This window comes from Fopius arisanus, unplaced genomic scaffold (genome assembly GCF_000806365.1).
Source record: "Fopius arisanus strain USDA-PBARC FA_bdor unplaced genomic scaffold, ASM80636v1 scaffold00077, whole genome shotgun sequence".
Taxonomy (NCBI): domain Eukaryota; kingdom Metazoa; phylum Arthropoda; class Insecta; order Hymenoptera; family Braconidae; genus Fopius; species Fopius arisanus.
Window position 1 is genome coordinate 184659 of NW_011887816.1, and position 20065 is coordinate 204723.

The 20065-nt window shown below is 41.2% G+C and overlaps 3 protein-coding genes across 3 annotated transcripts; 1 reads left to right on the plus strand and 2 right to left on the minus strand.

The window, feature by feature from the left end:
* Positions 1-52: 52 nt before the first annotated feature.
* Positions 53-20002, plus strand: LOC105269983 (titin). Its single transcript, XM_011310627.1, has 7 exons — positions 53-609; positions 2574-2683; positions 2795-3339; positions 4270-4363; positions 5473-5637; positions 10693-11220; positions 15762-20002. Exons 1-7 carry the CDS (start codon positions 437-439, stop codon positions 18947-18949), a joined length of 4803 nt encoding a protein of 1600 aa, XP_011308929.1. The 5' UTR covers positions 53-436; the 3' UTR covers positions 18950-20002.
* LOC105269981 (fatty acid-binding protein-like) lies at positions 1076-2607 on the minus strand. Its single transcript, XM_011310626.1, has 5 exons — positions 2524-2607; positions 2171-2325; positions 1810-1982; positions 1466-1570; positions 1076-1406 (listed from the first exon to the last, which is right to left on the minus strand). Exons 2-5 carry the CDS (start codon positions 2238-2240, stop codon positions 1347-1349), a joined length of 408 nt encoding a protein of 135 aa, XP_011308928.1. The 5' UTR covers positions 2241-2325; positions 2524-2607; the 3' UTR covers positions 1076-1346.
* LOC105269980 (uncharacterized protein C4orf22 homolog) lies at positions 3346-4152 on the minus strand. The gene has a single exon (XM_011310625.1). The coding sequence runs from the start codon at positions 4104-4106 to the stop codon at positions 3408-3410; it is 699 nt and encodes a 232-aa protein (XP_011308927.1). The 5' UTR covers positions 4107-4152; the 3' UTR covers positions 3346-3407.
* Positions 20003-20065: the final 63 nt, after the last annotated feature.

A 20065-nucleotide genomic window follows, 5' to 3' on the forward strand; every position in this document is an offset into this window, starting at 1 on the left:
CGAAATAAATTCAAATGTCGCGTCTTTCCCGCTCAACCCTCCCCTCCTCTCGCGACGCCGTAAGACCCACCCTAACCCGTGTTGAGTCACTTCTTGTCCCAAAATTTTGCAATCGACGCGGAGAAAACAATAACTCCCACACAGTACAAACCCTCGCACAATACATAGCACATATGTACAATAATTAAGCCAGGGAAATAGTAAATAACACAATAAAGAAACCGAAAGTACAAATATCGCATATCAACGAGTGATTTTTCGTGACCCAACACTACACAACCTAAACAACAACAAATCCAACAATCAATTCCTCGACAAAACATAAACAATTGATTAATTAATTAGTGGAGTGACTTTTAACGTCGAGATGCACAAGTGCCACATGGTCACACCTTTGTTTATGGATTAACCTCAATTGTGTGCGTGAATTAACGACATGGATCAGGTGGATGGGGACTACCTGGGGTCCTACAGGAGATTTCTCGTGGATTTCGTTGGGAGCATGAATCCTGATGATCAGCTGCCCGTTAAAATGACGGGTCACGATGTCAGGGAAGTCGAACTCGTCGGTGAAGTCATCGATATGACGCTACAGTATTTGGATCAGAAGTGAGTTTTATACATTGACTATTGACTTTATCGGGGTGCGAGGGGTGATTCCTCTAGAAAATTTCGTTTGCTACATGGATTTTCTTGTCACTTTTTCCCCTCACACCCGCCATTTTCTAAATATATCCGGATTAATGTCACGGGAAAATGACATTTCCTTTTTTTTATGAAGAAAAAATTCCGGATGTTTACTGTGGGATTATCTCTGAAGTGGAGATGTGTAGAGGGATGTATCCGGGAAATTTTTTGTGGGAAATTTACTCTGCTAGTTATAATTCCATTTCACATTTTTCTCTAACACCTCGTGTTTTGGAGATAAATTGTTATTAATAATAAAGAAGAAGACACGTGATGCCGAGTAAAAAATCAAATTTATTCAACCGATATCTCCAGAATGAAAATATTTACAGAGATCTGTAAGATGACTTTTTTGTAGATAATTCCATGAGCAGTTTAAAATTTCTTATCACTTTTCTTCCTACACCCCCCCATCACCGAGATAAACGCGCAATTACGATCGGTGTCATGCGCATTTTCCTGGAAATGAGTGTCAGCTTTTATTTATAAAATTCTGAAAAACGAGGGTTTTCCAAAAAAAAATCAATTCACGAGAAAAATGTACTACAATGGCTGTTTAAAGGTGGGGGAGTAGAATTGTTTACGTTTGCGCAATAGACAGTGGTGACTTGTGGTTTTAATCATTGATATTATCCAGGACCACACCCTTTTCGAAAATTCTACTCGATCCTCTTAAAAAATCTGGTGCAGGTTACTCCATTTTTCTCCTGAGTCATCGTCTGGAATCAATAAATAATTAATTACCCCTGATAATGCAGAAATTAACGATTCCACCTACCAGAATCATTCGATCGTCTGAAAACTGGTATTTCCGATTGACTTTAGTCCCGTCTGGACCGGTTGAAATCGTCACGAGACAGTCTCCCTCCAGATTCGTCGTATTCTGGAACAATTAAAAAAATTAATCGCTCCTGGATTCAACGGGGAATATCTCTGGATCGTATCGAGATACCGAAAATTTCGTCAGGACCTATTCTGCAGAATCGACTAAGACCTACGAAAAAGATCCTGAGGAGAATTTCGATATCTCAATTAGATTCGGAGATATTCACGTAATAAATCCGAATCATTTTTAATCTTTCGTTTTTGAGTTGTTAAATTAATCATTTATTGATCATTTACCTTGAGGACGACCCCAAAGGGCATGAACTCCTCGTATTCCTCTCCAAACTTGAATTTCACCTCTTGAGTTCGAATCATCGTGATGTTTTTCAACGTCCACTCGTCCTCATCCTGAATTATTTCGATTCTAGGATTCGATACTGACATCATCTTCCGAGCGATGAAAGGAACTCCTAATCAATCAATTTATCTCTTAAACCATCGATTCCATGAAAAACATTACTTGACCTTTTTTGTAGGGAATTAAAATCCCCATAAATAATGACTCATTCATTTTCGGTCCAAAATCGATCATTTTCGAGATAAATCGGCAAGAAAGAATTTTTTTAATTCTATATTCTATATTTTATTTATCGTATACCGAGAGTTCTGAAGTATTCGTCGAGATTTTCGCTCCTTTCGTGCTGATATTTTCCCACGATCTTCGCCATTCTTGTCGGAGGTGTTGACAGATCACTGACAGATCACTGACAGAACTCTAGGTTGAGGAGATGCGTTTCTGCAGGGTCGAGACACCTGTTGAAATGTCCGGCGGCGTTATTACGCATTAGTCGTGATTGCCGCCATTTTTTTGAATTATCGAAATTATAGAAATGTACATTTTTGCAAAAACGAAACGCCAAAATTCAAAAAAAAAAAATAATTTCACCATTTTTATTTTATTCTCTTAACGAATTATTATTTTTAATATCACGAGAAAAATATTGGGTTTACCTGAGAGAAGGTTTATCACTTGATCAATTATTTTTTTTTTTCAATTACAGATATTGCCCCCCGAGTCTTCAATCGCATATTGTTCGTCTCGTTATCGAGGAGATAAAGACAATGTGCCGGAAGCAGCCCGAAGCCTGCGGTCTGAGGGCTCTAGAAAAAAGTGAGTACTGAATGAAATTTCGGGGTCCCCATTCCCCTGGAAAATTCTCACGAAAAAATTATGAAAAAAATGGTAAATGACGGCTAATTCCTTTTGAATTTCACACTTCAGCGTACGCGCCGCTGAAGCTGATGCAGGCAGTGACTGGAAAAGTCAACGAGATCTGCCAGCGTTACCTGGAGAACAGCAGATTAGCCCTTCTGCCACCGCCACCAGGTAACCCTCTACCCCAGACAACAGTGCGTGCAATAAGAAACAGTCGTCGAAGGATGGAGGATCGTCACGTGATTCTCCACGATTTAAATTCAATCTTCAGCATTCAGGACGACTCGACATCGAGTTACTACGCAGTATTTGATGGTCATATGGGGCCAGAAGCTGCTGTCTACTGTGCAGCACATCTCCATCAGTATTTAGCCGAGAGTGTTCATTACCCAACGGATCCAGAGAGAGCACTGCGCGATGCATTTATCACGACTGATGCACATTTTGTCCAGAAGTGTCAGGATCACGGGATCAACAGTGGTGCAACAGCTGTTTGTGCTCTGATTGTCAATAGAAAATTGTACGTTGCGTGGGCTGGGGATTCACAGGCTGCACTAGCCAAAAGAGGAAATGTCACTCAACTTGTCAATCCACACAAGCCAGACAGAGTCGTGAGTATTTTCAATCCTGAGTATAATTCCTAATTTATTCAATCCCCAGAGGATATTTCTGTGCTCAATCAATTTCTGCATCTCAAGAGGTGATCATACAGCACCACCTGCTGGTAATCCATACTGTGAACTGTCATCCTGAAGCTGTCAGGCCCTGGGGGCTTGGAGGGGTCTAGATCCAGGAGTTTTAGGTCCCCCAGGCTCTTCCAGAGGATTCCCTTTCTCTCCTCGATCACTGGCTCGTAATTATCGGTCTCGTTGAGACTCAATCTCTTCGTCTTCCAATTGTAGAAGGACATATCAGACCTGCCAAGTCTCAGCTTTCTCCTGCCCTCGAAGAAGGGCCGCCAGTTCTCCCTTCTCAATCGGTGAGCGAAATCTATGAAGCCAGAGACCTCGAGGCCAGGGCTCGGGGTTGCTCTCACAAAAATAATCGTGGAGAGGATCCCCAGGCGGTTGGATCTCTCCCTCAGGGATAGCTCTGTTATCACGGGGTCTCTGGAGGTTGACAATTCTGAGTGCAGGGTGAAGGGTCTCCACACTGGGAACAAAAGGTCTTTAACTTTTTCTCGCCTCTGGTGGAAGTCCTCTTGGGATAGGGTCTCCCCTGCGCTCTTGTAACCCAATTCGGCTATTTTTCTCGCTGTCTCGGTGTTTCGGAGGTAATTCAGGTCCAATGGCGTCACCAGAGAGTCCAGGTACTCCTCGTAGGACGAGAAAACCAGCAGATGCTTGTCGCTGTCCAATTGCGTTCCCTTCGTCGACATCTTCGGATATTTTATTTATTTTTCCACGGGAATTTTCTTTTTTCGTTGTTATAAACAATAGAATGGGATTTTTTTGATTTTTTTTTTCTTAAAACAATTGTTTAATCTGTCAGGACGGTGCCATTCAAGTTGATAATGGAAATTTTTGTTTTTTTTTTATTAGGATGAGAAAGACAGGGTGATCAGGATGGGCGGAAGTGTGATGCACTACGGAATGTGGCGGGTGAACGGAAATCTCGCGGTATCACGAGCGATAGGTAAGAAAAATCCATAAAAAATATATTCATCTGTTGTATGTGGATGTGCAGTGAATGGAGCGATTTGAATGGCTAGAGAGCGCATCGAGATACTTGATACGCTCATTGATTACTTATTAAAACACGTGGGGGAAGAAAGCATCGTATGATGATTTATTCAGGGGAAAATCGTAATGAGTCAGAATCGATTGGAAATAGGCACTCGCTGGTGGAAAATTTCGGGTTTAAAATTTTTTTTACGTCTGTAGTAATCAGTAATTAACGATGATTGAAGTAGAAAAAAATTATAAATATGGAATTTATAATTTCGCTACTGAATTTTTTGAAATGGTGGAAAACCCGTTCCACTGAAAATGTTGCGTTAAATCTGTACAGATATTCTCAGTGTCGTCATTGCCGATAAACAGTACCAAGTATGGATTGACCCCAGTTTGAGTGAGGCTTGACCATTTATGTACGCGTGAAAATAGGCAGCACGTGATGAGAATTCACGTTTTATTTCCTGCACCTTCCTCTGGAACTCGCAGGTTGATAAATCGCCAGAATTTTCATGCAAACATTTTTGGATAATAATTATAAATAATCAGTCCTTCAAAAGCTCCAGAAATAGCCCCCATCAATTACACAATTCTCATTGCAATTTTTTCTGAGGGAAATTTTCTTCAACAATTCCACTTTTTCGTCTTTTCAATTGAATTGAAAAAATTGACAAAAGAAATATTAAAACCAATTTCTTCGGTACGGAAGCTGGTAATAACCGGAAGCTCGCACGTGCTGCAGTTTTTACCTCATTATTCAAACGATCACATGCATCGTATTAATTAGATAATTATAGTTAATTGCACGCGCTCACCTGCTCACTCACTCAATGCCCCATTTTATTGAACTTCATTACACGTAAACCTATTTATTATTTTCTGAGGTCTAGGTCGGCGAAATGGAATTTCAATTGACGGATTGTATTTAAAATGAAACGACGAGTCTCCTAGATTAATTAATACTAGGTTCATAACGCGCGCGGCCTAATTTTAATATTGTAATTAGGGATTTTTTTATTTAAGTTCTTTTTGAGAAAATGGATATTCATTTGATTTTTATTTTTATTCTAGGTGATCCTCAGTACAAGCCCTACGTCACTGGTGATCCTGAAATTCGATGTGTTATCCTCGATGGGAGTGAGGACTTCCTGGTGATCGCGTGTGACGGATTGTGGGATCACATCGATGAAACAACTGCCGCTGGAATCGTTTATCAACAAGTGTGTCGTGATCCACGTGAGTAATCAAATTGTTTAAAAAAATTATATTATTTGTTGATCGCTGAATCTAATTTCGTTGTGAAATCTCTCGTTACGCGGTAAAACGGATAATTGTGGGAATGAAAATTGTGAGAAATGTCTTGAAGTCTTCAATATTTTTCGTAGAACTTTCATTTTGTTTTAATTTAACTATAATCTCGATTTAAAAAATTATTTTCTGGGTGGGATGGTATTAAAACAAAGGAATTCAGGGAGGAGCTGAAGACCTCGCCCGTTTTACTGATGCGCGACCATTATAATTTCCTCTCTTGACACTTTTTCTCTGTCATTGATGAGGAATCCTCAAACTTTAACCGTGTGTGTATTCGTTACCATTTAATAATGATTCATGACGCGTGTTTCGCGCATTTACGAGACTTGACTCTTAATTGGAGGAATTTTTATGCGCACACTAGCAGCTCACCGCTGTCCATACCGTTATGCGGGAAAATTCAAGTCTTCATTCATTTTTTCTCCCTTTTATTCATTTTTTATCTTTATTCCATAATTTTATTTTTGAATTTAAATTCATTGGCGCGAATTCCTTGAAAATTTCCAGGAGGTGAAAAAATTCAATTTTTTTTTAATCCGAGAGAATTCCCCGGAAAATTCTCTTCGGAAAAATATTCTGGGGTAGTTTTCTTTGGAGAAAAATAATTCCATTGCACGTCCCCTAATTATTTTCTCCGGAAAAAATCCCCTGGGATTTTCTTCACAAGGAAAATTTCCCTGGACCTTTTTTTCCATAGAAAAGCGACTCCAGACGATTTTTCTTGAAGAAAAAAATTCCTAGACGTGTACTTCCGGAGTAAAATGACCTCCAGCATCATAAAAACATTTAACCACTGGAATTCATCCTCCACTCGGTTTTAATATATCAAAAACAAGCAAAGTAGTAGCACTTTGCCGAGGGAAAGCAGGTCCGCAAATGGTTTCGGTTGGATTAGAGTAAGGAATTTGTTCCAGCTCGATTCCAGCGGTGAGTCATTGTCGTCGACCTCCAAGTTATTACATTTAAACTCCCACCCCCGTTACAAAATAAATTTTTTTTTTTTCAATCCACTCTCGTGACCCGATGTACCCACTTCCTCGTACCAATTGGAATCATCCAACCGAAAAACAAAACCATCGCAAGATTATTCCGAGAGACGAGCAAAAAAAAATAATGAACATACAGTTAGGCCTTGGCTCTGGACGTAAGGATTTACAATTAAGAGAGCAAAAACCGGCTGAGGGGTGGGGTGGGAGGGAGTGGTAATAAAAAATAATAATAAATCGTGGAAGATTATCGATGGGGCGTTGGCTCGTTTCTTGCAAATGTTGTCGAGAGAGTAGCAGATGTTTAAGTTGAATATCGCGTGGTGAAATATTGATGATGAATCTATTTTTCTCTTGTTTTCGTTGGGAGAATTTGCCACATGACATCATCACTCTGGGAAAAGTATTATTCAAGATTCAGACATTTTTTTATTGTTCTTTATTCTATTCTTGGATTTTTTTTTTCTCATGGTCGATCGTTGAAATGATGATGATTAATTAAAGGGAAATGGTATTGATTGGCGGGTGGGCCTGGGGGGGTGGGTGAGGGAGAGGGAGGAGAGGTGATGAACAAAATTTAATTTAATGGAATTGCATCGTAAGAGCATTCAGATATCGGTGGAGGACATGGATGAGTCATACTTTAATAAAGTTTTCTCTGGTGCGAGTGGATGTGGTGCGCACGTGGGAGACACTCTTTCTCCTTTTCCCTCTGGCTTCTTCGTCCATTACTCTTGTTATAATTAGAAACTTGCTATTTTACGACAAAAAGGATGGGGAACACCTTCGGTTGGAATTGCGCGGATGGAATGCTGAGTTTTTTTTGGGGGGAAGGTATTCGTGGCGGAAAAACGAAAAGGAAAATTTCGGGTCTAGGATTGTTCTGATGGGGTTGTTCACGGGAGGACGGGTTTCACGAGAAAATGTCATAAGATTTTTTACTTCGAGGGGAAAATTCTTCACAAAAAAGATTCTCAAGAAATTTCTCGAAATTTATTCGTTTCGAAAATATTCAACAGCCAATCTCAACAAATTCCAGCGTTTTCCAAAATCGTAATTCACAGTTTTTGTTAATTGGGCGTCTATCTCGGTGAGGATTGATTTTAGAGGAAAATATCAGATAACTTGTTTTGTAGCCCGGGAAATTCTCGACAAAAAAGTTCCTTGGAGGTTGTCTCTCGGGTTAACTCCGGTGTAGGTAATCGGGGTCAAAGTGTTTCGTTGTACGTTTATCCAGAGTCTAGTGGAATTTCTGAATTTTTGGAGTTGCTAATTTATCTGTTGGGGGATTTGAGACTGGGGGAATGTCCCAGACGGCTAGATTGTTATAGCGATCATTCTCTGGCGCAGATGTACGGATATACCCGTCGTCTGCCGCGGTGCGGAACGTTCGTTCCTTTTGCCGCTTCAGCAGCCTCTCTTAGGCCCCGGACAACGGAACCGGTGATGCATCCCACTCGGCCGTCTTGTGCCGATGGTTAACCAGTACACCATCATCAGAATTATACATTTTTCATGTATCGAGATCCACCGGCTTGCCTCTTTCATTCATCTTTCCGTTTATTGATAATCGAAATCAATGCATTTTTCCATCTCGCTTCACCAACTTTCACTCAAGGCCCAATAATCCTCAACTGAATGGACCGATTTAAAAAAATCGAACTCCATTTTGAGCCTTGGGAAATTATCTTCAAAATGACGTCAGATTTTTGAAAATCGACTCGACCGATCCCAAGATATCGACGACTCAATTTCTCCATTTTCCGGGAGTTTTCTTGATCGCTTTTCCGAATTTTTTTTCAAACTTCTGGACCATTTTCGCGCACATATCGATATCTCCCGATCCACCGATCCGATTTCGAAAAACCCGGTTTCATTTTAACCCCAAAGAAAAACCCTTCAAAACGTTCTCATCCCTGAAAAATTCATTTCAGCCAATCCCGAGCTAGGCCCTCCCAAATTCGATGAAAACTCCCCTCAAGCTCACAATAATCGCGAGATCTCCATAAATTCTGATATTCACGTGGGGGCTGGGGAATTCGTGGGATAAAGTAATGCACAGAGACTACATGAAATCGCGAAAAAAGTGGAAGAGGAAGAGAGCGAGGGCGGGGTGGGGTGGCGAAGGGGGTGGAATGAGTGGGTAGAAGGGAGGAAGGGGCAGCGGTGAATGCGCGGTTTTGGCCGCGAAGGGGGAAAGGGGGCGGTAAATGTCGGTGTGAGCGTGAAGGGGGGGCGGTAAAGGTGTGAGGGGGGAAGGGCGGGGAGGTAAAGGAGGGGAGAGATGCGAATGTACGCGAAATGGGGGTGGGTATGAGGTATATGGTGAGTTGTTGGCGTGAGTCACGTAGCGGTGGTGGCGGTAGCAACGGGCGGTACAGCCCACCACGTTTTCTCTGTGGGTTCGGTGAAAAGAGCCGGTTCGCCAGTTGATCGCGATACCTCGCCACACCCGTTACATCCCAACATCATTTCGTGATTTTTGCCATTTGAAATTTTCCCCCCCAGTTCAAGGTGATTCACGAATTCCCACGATTATTCCTGGTTTATCGGCGTTCTTCCGGTTATTCGGTAGGTGAATAACGGATTTTTATTTTTTTTTTTATTTTTCGTACCAGGGGTGTGAAGGAGTGATGGTTTTGCAAATGGAAGGTTTTTGGTTTTTCGTTCGTGGGGGTTTAGCGAGGGAATGAGTGATTTTGGGGGGAAATGTCAGGGCGGTTTGATTTTAGAGCGTGAAATTCTGGATAAGTAATGTTGGGGATAAATTTTTCGCCCAGTCTTCGGTTGAGAGATATTTATGGAAGAATTGAGGAATTGTTTTGAAGGTTTAGGTGAAATTGTGAACGAATTTTTTCGTAATTGTGGGTTTTTCTATGGAAGGAGTTGTTTGATGAGAAAATGTGAAAAGATTTTATTTTTAGATCGGAGAGTTCTGTACAAAAAATTCCCCACAAAGATTTCTCTAAGCCTCTTGGTTTCCAAGATATTCCCAAAAAAATTCCCCCTCAATTTCAAGCGTTCCAAAAAAACCCTCAATTGCCACTTTTTTCAATTATCCATTTATCTCAACAAATAATTATTCCAGAAAAAAAAGTCATAACACTTTTTGATAGCTGACGGAATTCTCTTCAAAAAAGTTCCTTAGAACTTGGCCCTGTGGAGCTCTTGATTCGAGATAATTGTCTCTGAAATTGAACTATTGCATCAAAATAATCCATTCCCCCAAAATTCGTAATTTCTTGTTTACCCAACAGTCTGGCCTTCTGGGAACCCCTTGAAATTCAAATTCAATGACAGATGGCACACGAATAAACTCCATTACCCCAAAATTCAACAGGAAGTCTAGACTTTCGTTGATGAACTGTCGATTCTCATCCTGGGGAAAAAACCCTTTCGTAATTTAATATAATTCCTGTAATACGAGACTTGTCTCACAACATAAGAACGACCACTCGAGACGTCTCCCTGTGGTCTCACTTCCACTTCCTTTTTAATTCCCATCACCTTCCGTATAATTTTTCACCGAGAAATTATTTTTATCAACATTTTCCCTTTTGACGTTTCCAAAAATTCATTTCCCATTTAAATAATATTATCTATCAATCAGTAGTGGAGGGCTTGGTTTGATAAATCAATTATCTCGGGGAATAAATGTTTTTTTGAAAAATCTACGTCTGCGAAAAATTCTCCGGACGTACCGCTCACCAGTAATTGTCCCCCTGGCACAATTGCCTTCATGACTCATCGACGTTTACTCATAGTTAGAGGGGACCAGAAAAATCAATTGACTCACTGGATTTTCGCGTGTAAATACACCAATCTCTTCGATTAAACTAGCCGATGAAAAGTTGTATTTGTTTTTCGAAACTCGAGAAATTTTTATTTCGGAATTTCGTTCACATGAATAAATTGACAAATGAAAAATAAGAGAAGTAATTAAATATTTGATGAGCATCAATGATTAATTATTGTTTTTTAATAATATTTTTAGAGGATCTCGAAGCTGTGAGTCAGCGATTGGTCGATTACTCGAAGAACAAGGGCTCCTTCGACAATATAACAGTTATTGTTGTTTTTCTAACGCCACCTAATCAGATAGCAACACGATTTACCCACAATCATCCGCTGATTGCGGATGTTGAATTGAACAATATGGAGCCGGACAACAGGTATTTTTCATCTCCAACTGGTCAGTACGACGTAAATTCTGTGAATTCGAGTTTTGGTAAGCCAGTGAGAAATCAGAATAACGGTGGTGCCTTCGACGAGGACGAGTTCACGTATACCAAATCATCGAATGGCAGACACGAGAATGGTGCTGTTAATTTTGATGAGGAGGAGGACGACGGAGAGGAGGACGATGACGATGACCTGGGTCCAGAGAGCAATGTTGATGCTGTTGATGAGGCAGGGGATGTCTGCACACTCGCCAATGTCTCCAGGGAGCTCTTCCCTGAGCTCGAAAAGCCACTGGATCTCCTGGGGGATGGGGGGCAGGTACCTGGCAACCGGAATACTGGTGAGTGCTTTTTTGAATATTTTTATAATGATTAAACAATTTTTTTTTCGATTGAAACCGTCGAGAGCACACGGCACGTTTTTTGTCTCTCTGGATTTTTGAGAGATGTTGGACTATCTTGGGAGGGATGGGGTTTACAGGATTATTTTATATGAGTTTTTTGTGCGGAATTTTCTTGGCTCGGTGAAATGTCTTTTCAGATTTTTGCGTAACGCAAGTGGTTTGGGAGATAATTACGATGTTAGACGGGGAGATTGTGGAGAGAGTCGGTTTTTCATGGATTTGTTAGTGGGGGATTATTTCCGGTGGGAGGGGGTGAGAGGGGGTGGGAGATAAATGGCATGACAGCTTTTTTGTGGAGAATTTCATCAGGTGCAAAAAATTTCATAGGATTTTATCGTGGAAAATTTCGTAAGCTACAGAAAAATTCTCGGACACCTTCAGCCAGAGCGAGTAATCGCCGAAATAATTGCAGAATCTTTAATTATCGTATTATCTCATTAATGAGTAATTTTTCAGAAAAATGTGAGAAGACATTTTTCGTGGGGAATATTTTGGTCTCCAAAAAATGTCCTGTGAACTTTTCTCGTAAAACGTATGGGTTTCGGCAAATTCAGTATAATCGGATGAAAACCGGGAAAATTCAAGGGGGAGAAAATGTAGATTTCACCAGGTATTAAATACTGGCCTGGGGATGGCGTCCAAGCGTGCCAGTCAGTGAACTTGATGCACTGATTGTCGCCTCGAACCAGAATCAGCTCAAGATTTTCCCCATCCCCTCCCTTTGACCCCTCAGCACTGCAACAATTGTTCTCCTGCTCATTCGTGCGTTCGCTATCTTTTCTGTTTTTTTTCTTTTTTTTTCATTAAGCTAATTGACTAATAATGACTCCATCGCGGTGGCGAGATCCCTGACATGATTTTACATTCCATATTCTGAATTAATTAAATTTCCGTCCTTACCTTTTTAACAATTTTAATTCCGGGCTTTTTCTGTTATTAAATCGCCTTGACACCGGAATTTTTCTCGTCTCAGACTTCCCCTAGGAAAAAATACCACTGGGGATTTTTCCACCATGGAAAATGCTCTCGTTTATTAATTTTATTTTTTATTGACACTCTGGGGAAATATCTGGGGATGATTCAGGGGTTTAATTGGATTTTTATGGAAAAAAGGCGTTGCGGTGTCATCTAATTATTTAAATTTAAATTCAAATTTAATAAAAAGATTCAACTGAATTTTTTTATTAATATTGATAATTCAATTTTCTTCTGAAAATTTTTCTGTGCAGAAAAATCTCCAAAAAAGTTTATAATTTTAATTTTAAATTTCAAAAACCTCAGATATATTTCGAAAAACTGTTTAATTCCCGCCAATTACTCCAGACATTCCGCCCAATCAAAAAATCGTAATTCAAAAGTCGATAATGGTGAAGAAACCCAAAAAAATCGTGAATTCCGTCGATTCAAATTCAAATTTAGTGCACGGTGGAGTCCGTCAGAGTCCGCCTCGGGATTGGTTGGCGATCCCAGCTGAATCGGCCAATCGTTACTCGAGTCCTGAATATTCTCGGAATGGAGGGGGAGAGACAGTCGCTAGGAAGACTAGGAAGACAGGCCGTCCCAGTGCTCCAGGATTTTCGTCAAAAATCCGTTGCGTCTTCTCCGTGAATTTTTTTTTTCATCCCCCCCAAACAAAAATAAATCCTTAAACCGAGCCACACGCGGTCAACGGGTAAATAAATAATTGTCGTGACGTGTGCGAGGAATTGAATAAAAAAACGCCGGGTGAAATAATTCCTCAGAGAAAAAAAGAATAATCGAGATTATATTCATCAGACGAGGATTCGAGTCCATTTTTTGAGCGTCAGGTACGTCTCGCCAATTGGCGCAATTTTTCATATCTCATTATTGAGGGGGTGGCGATAAAAAGGGTGGGGTGATGGGGGGGTAAAACGGATGTGCGCAGAATTTTTGAAATTACCGGTCCATTTCTCTCGGTACATTTTTTTCGACTTTTTCGTGGAGTTATTTTTTAATTTTGAGGGATAGGGTTGACCGGCGGGTGGTGAAGGGGGTTGCGAGGAAGGGGTGGGTTGGAGGTTTTTTTTTTGGGCAGGTGGGGGGATTTTTTTGGGGATTTGGGGATCGGTTTTTGGTGGAATGGACCATGTGTCAAGGCGGGTTTTCAGAATATCTCATACGCCGGGTGTTCGGCGACATATCTCTGGTGGGGGGCATCCACGGGGAAAGGTCACAGGAACTTTTTTGGAGTGGGTGAAATTACCTGGAAAATTTTCTAATGACTTTTTTATGGATAATTAACCGTTTTGCGGGTAATTAGAAATTAATGACAGGTTGATTTGGATTTTAGTGTCGTAAGGATTGTTGTTAATTAGTACAATATCTCTTCAGGGAGAGGTTTTACGGCGGGAGGTCACAGGACCTTTTTTGTAGGGCCTTCAATTACCCAAAAAAAATGATCATATAATTTTTTCGTAGAATCAATCGTTATGGAGATAATTCTCAATTAAGCAGATTCAGAAATCGACTTTGATGTCACAACCTCAAAATTATAATAAACTGCGATATCTCGAGGGGGGAGGAATTTTTGGGAGAAACTCACAGGACCTTTTTTGTAGACAATTAAATTATCCCAAATAAATGTTAATAACATTTTCACGTGGAATCAATCCTGTGGCTGCCACGTGGTAATGCGTGAATTGATGACGGAAAAATTATGTGGAAATTCGGATTTCGGGATTTTTTTTTTTTTTTTATGAATATTTTGAACTGTGAGGGGTGTGGGAAAGGGGGCAGAGGAAAATTTTCGAATGTAAAAATGAAATTGGATCGTGTGTGAAGGCGAGTTTCTAGGTTGTATCTGAATGAAGCCGGCGTTACAGAGAGTTGAAAGTTTTTTCGCGTGTTCTCCTTGGACTGTTCGCCCACTTCCTGCTGTTGGAATTCGTATTTGAGTGAGTCGAGGAATCGAGGAAGATATATATATATTATCTCATAGCTTCCTGCTTCACCAGGAGTTTCTCTTAATTTTCATTTTACGACTTCATCATTGAAGTAGAGAGCTCGATTCAATTCAAAAGTTTTCACCTGATAATCATTCAATTATCTCAATAACCAGTGGTTGTAGATTTAAACGTCAGGAGAACTTTCTTTCGAAAATTATTTTCCCCAGATAAAAGTTCTTATGACATTTTCTCTCAAAATGATTCACTCTGAAGATATTCGCGTTACCGTCGAGAATGCTCAGTGTGACTCATTCCTCTTTTTCTACATTTCAATTTACACATTACTACGCTCTTATCGCTTGAACTAAAACCTTTAGCGCTGTTTGTCATTAGACTTTTTTATCGGAAATTTCATTGCCTAGAAATAATTTTAATGGAGTTTTCCTCTGCGAGATCGTCCAGATGAAAATATTTTGAATATCCCAGTGATTGTCTAAATTTTTATAAATCTGTGCTTTGAAATTCGATTTATCGAGGAAAAATTCGGGAGGAGAAAATTGAAAATTTAAAAAACGTCCGAGAAATTGCGGAATTGTTATCAATAAAAATTCATAGATTAGATTAATTTAACATTGACTGTTCTTAACACGGGAGATAACCGCGTGGACTGGGATTAGCTGATGTTGAGAGTGAGGCAGTCGGTGTAAAATTAACTTCGGATTCGGCAAAAAAAAGAGGCGACGTGAGTGTGAAACGAGAGAGAAGAGCGTGTGACACTGACAAGAGGCCATCGTACCGAGGGGCAAAATAAAAATTCAAAGAAATATACCACATATAGAAATAAATGAGCAGTGGAATTCAGTTACCATGTTGTTCTCAAACAAAAACAAAAATTATCTATTCCTGGATGGATGGACAGTACCTCGAGCCACTAATACTACTTTTCAATATTTTTTCGTGTATTCATTCTAATTTTTCTTTCGCTCATTTAATTATTTATTCAACAATTTAACATCTAAATGAATTTTATATATTTATAATATTTGGAAATGATAAAAATTTTCCATGAACAACGAAAAAATTCTAATGAAAAAAAAAGCGACTTCTCTCTCGTGCGAATCATCTCCTGGAGTTCCCCGGGGAATAATGCCTCCAAATACCCCCCAAAAAATGTATAAAAAGGACGACAGACGGGGGAGGGGTAGAGCTAGAGGACAGGCTCGTCAGCAGGAGGAATGCATCCTGCATGACGGGCTTGCAACGCCCATTCCTCATGGTAACACCGTCGCTCATGCGCGTATCCGTCGATAGCTGTTCCCCAGTGTCGGCTACTTCCTTGGCAAACCTCCCAAGTGCATCCTAAATGCATTAATCTCAGTGCGAGGACACGATTGTGTGGGCACCAAAACTGGTCTAGTCCAATGCGTGGGATTTCCCCTTAAATTTTAATAATATTTTTTTTTTGTTAGTCCCCCATTTTATACCGCAACCCACGCACTCACCTTTCTACGGTGTGTAATATGTAATTGGAATTTAATCTGGTTAATGATTTTTTAATTAATTTTTTTACAGGTGAAAAAAATGAGCATGATGCGGAGAATGTAGGTGACAGCGAGGACTCCGACGACGAGTGGAATTACTACAGGGCTGATCCTGATAAGGTAAAAAATTCAACGACTGAGGGATCTAGGGCTCAGGTGTCTCGGGATTATCAGAGGGCTGATAGCCTCAAGGAGAGGGAGAGAGAGATTGAAAAAGAGAAAGAGGAATCGAGTGATAGCGAGGTAGAGTCTGAGGGGAGGGAAGCCATAAAAATCATCACTGACCCGGAGATTCGCGAGCCACCATCATTAACTCTTCCCTCTCCCCCGGTACGGGAATCATCGCCAACCCCCGAAGACATGGACTTCCAATTGAATCCAAACGCAGCCGAGTTCATCCCAGTGTCACCAGCTCCAAACATCCCAACGCGTATCCTGGACATGCCGATCTCGGGATCACCTCTCAAGCCATCACCAATGATGGACGACATCCGGGTACCAAGTCCCAGTGAATTCCAGGAGGAGGTGAGTCACAGGCCCAGCGAAATCGAGGATAAAATTGTATCTCCTCAGAACGGTGAACTTGAGACTGAAAAAACAGATCCTGAAAAGATAAAGCATCTCCTGGACGAGTCAGACGTATCATCGACACGAGTTGAATTCGGCGACGAGTCAACAGCTAGTTTTCTGACAAATCCCGATTACCACAGAAATACTGGCCTCGATGCCTCATGCACCAGCTCATGCTCAGCATTTGATAATGATCCGATGATAATGTCATTTGGTCCTGGGGATTTCAATCCCTTGACAACTTCAGTTGATCTCAATGCAGTTCACGATTTGACTGATGCTGATCTGATGACGGATGGCAATTGTCTAGATGATGAGAAAGATAATGAGGTGCATCCTGAGCTAGCTGATTTAATATCACCGGACTCTGATCAGCCGAAGCCATCGGATGCCTTTCCCGATCACCAGGTGAGAGATATATTTGATAATATCACTCAGGAGATGGAGCAGAGGATTGAGCAGGTGAGTCAGCAGATGGAGGAGAGGATCGAGGAGGTGAGTCATGAGATTGAGGAGAGGATCGAGGAGGTGAGTCAGGAGATGGAGGTGAGGCTCGAGGGGATGAGCCAGGAGATGGTGGAGAGGATTGAGGAGGTGGGTCACGAGTTTGAGGGGAAGATCGAGGGGATGAGCCAGGAGATGCTGGAGGAGAGGATTGATGAGGTGAGTCTGGAGATGAAGGAGAGAATTGATATGGTGAGTCAGGAGATGGAGGAGAGGATCGAGGAGGTCGGTCACGCGATGGAGGTGAGGATTGAGCAGGTGAGTCAGGAGGTGGAGGCAATGAATCTGAAGAATTCTAATTGCGAGGAGATTAATTCGGGATTTAATGGAGAGAAATTGACTCTGGGGGAGGAGAATGGGGATGAGAGGCCTTCGGGGGTGAGTGAAATACCTCTGGAGGGGGAGAAGAGTCCGTTGGAGGTGGAGAGTCCTATGGAGGTGAAGGAAAAATCGCAGGAGGTGGAAAGTCCGGTAGAGGTTGCTGAGAATCTTCTGGAAATTAAAGAGTTATCAGCGGAAGTGAAGGAAAATCCCCTGGAGGTAGAGGTTCCCGACGTTCCCAGTCCCCAAGACGTTGGAATGCCTCCGGAGGTGAGGGAGAGTCCCCTCCAGGTCCCTGACACCTTCGATCTCATGTCCTACGAGACCATTAATGAAAATCTCGAGGAGATTGAAGGTCAATCAATCAATCAAATCAATCGAATCAACGAAAATTCTGATCGTCTACCAGAGACTGCATTTTCTCCTTCACCAGAGGTTGGACTGATGGAGGAGATGGGTGTGGCACCACTTGAAACTTCAGATGAACCCCAGTCGATCCAGGAAAGCCAGGATTTGCTCTGCACCTTTGATAAACCTGAGGAGCCAGTGATAAAATTATCCGAATCCCTTCAGGAGTTCACTGGCCTCGAGGAGCAGTTCAATCCCCTGGAGAAGGACTCGGGTGTTGCCACTCCAGTCGTCGAGGATCTGAAACCAGAGGAAGAGCTTCCACAGTTGTCAAGTCCTTCACCAGTTGTCGAGGATGTCAGTGCTCCTCTGGTTGAGGATAAAGTCGAAGAGGTTTTGGTTAAACCTCTCGAATCAAAACTTGAAGAACTTTCAGTTCAGAGTGAGTCAATTTCTTCCACTGAGGTACCAGAGGTTCCCGCAGTTCCAGCAATTCCGGAGGTTCAAGCAGTGGCACCTCAAGCTGCTGCGCAACCAGAGAAGGAGAAAACGAAAGCCAAACTTACATCGAAACCAGCAAAACCCCCAACGAAAACATCAAAACCAGAGGTTAAATCCCTGAAACCTACGCCAACATCTCCCAGCAAGGTGTCACCACGTGTTCCCCCGACGAAGAAGCCCTCTCCACGCCCTGCTGTTAAATCAACAGCACCTGTTGGCACAACAGCACCTCCCAAGCCATCGAAACCACCAACAAAAGCACCTCTTCCACGAGTTGCACCAATACCACCAAAATCCAAACCAACTGGACTCGTCTCTTCCAGACTCACAGCAACGAAGACATCTGTCACAGATAAAAAATCACCAGGTGTTGTCAATGGTGATATCAAAGCCAAACCAAAAGTGGCACCATCAAAGGCCCCATTAAAACCAACGACTGATACAAGACCCACGACAGCTCCTCCAAAGCCCAAGGCACCACTGACAACTGCCAAAACTCTTCCACCATCCACTGCTGGTGTGACAAAACCACAGAGACCAAAAACTGCCCCATCCACCAGCACCACAACAACCAGAACGAGGGTATTATCGGTGACAGCCACATCAGGATCATCAAAATCACCAGCTGTTGACAAACAGATAAAGGAAACTGCCAACAAACAGATTTCCTCAAGTCGCACCACCAAACCATCGACCCTGAAGAAAACATCTGTCACTTCTACCACTTCCACAACCACCACGACGGCAAGACGTGTCACCAGTTCAATCGCTGCTAAGAAACCAATTGGTAAAACTGGAAAAACTGGTGTTGTCAATGGTAAAACTGCCCCCAAGGCCATCACCAAGGGGAAGATGCAGAATGGTGTTTGCGAGGGGAATGCTGAGGATGTCAAGGGCAATGAAGATGTGCCACAGAAGGATGTATCACCTGTCGACACCACCAACGATAATCAGCTCATCATCACTGCAGAGTAAATTTTCTTTTTTTTTTGGTGGCAATTTTTCGGTGGAATGCCCAGGAATTTATTCAGTGGATTCACCAATGGAATATATTCGACAAAATTAATTGGTGTTGATATTAATATTATTATATCAATTATATTCAATTTTAATAATATTAATATTAATGCTTGATTGGCTTTTTATTTCAGTGAAATTTCTGGGGAGTTGAATTTAATATTAAATGATTGGGACGTTCCACCGATGGATTGATGTCTTTTTTCTCAATTGACTGCGTCGATTTACTTTTTTTCTTTTCTTAATTACTCGGTGTAACGAGGGGGGAGAGCTTAGGAATTTTATACTCGATGAACGCTTGCAAATTTTGCTCTGTTACTGTGTAAATAATCTAAATGCCTTTTTGTCTATCGATAAAAGCATAAATATTAATTGTAGTACATTTTTTATATGAACGCCGTGGCAAATCTTTTGACGATGTATTCGAAATAATATGGTGCTCGTTTATGTGAGCGAATAATCAGTTCCCTTTAATTTTTTGAAAACAAATTTAGCTGCGATGAGAAGGGGAGGGAATATCTCGCGATCTAAGAGAGATATCGAAATTTTCGAGGAGAGCATTTTTTGAAGGCGACGTAAAGGCTGCAAAAAAGATCACTACAAAAATTTCGATATCTCTATTAGATTCCACGATATTTCGATTTTTATGGAGTCCCAACCCTTTACCTCATATTTAATTGACTTTCATTTGCAATTTGAGTTTTGATTTTTTTTTAATGTGTTTTTGTAATGAGAAGTAATGAAAGTACTAAAGACGAAGGTCGAAATCCTAGTTATCATAGTTATCGCCTATCTTATGCATTTGTTTTCTTATTTTTCTCGTGTGCATTACATACTCGATTTAATGTGCGATTTATCGTACTATTGCTATTGGAAAGAGAAATTAATGGGGAGTCGAGGTTTTATGGTAATTAAAAAGAGAACGAAAAGTTATTAACTATTTATTTGTGCGTTCCTGGTATTGGAGATGTGCATTCGAACAATTAACTATTTCATTGAAGAGATGAAGAACGAAAGAAAGCGTAACGCATTGTAAATCCATCAACGTTACGATTGTTTCTATTTCCTCTTGTG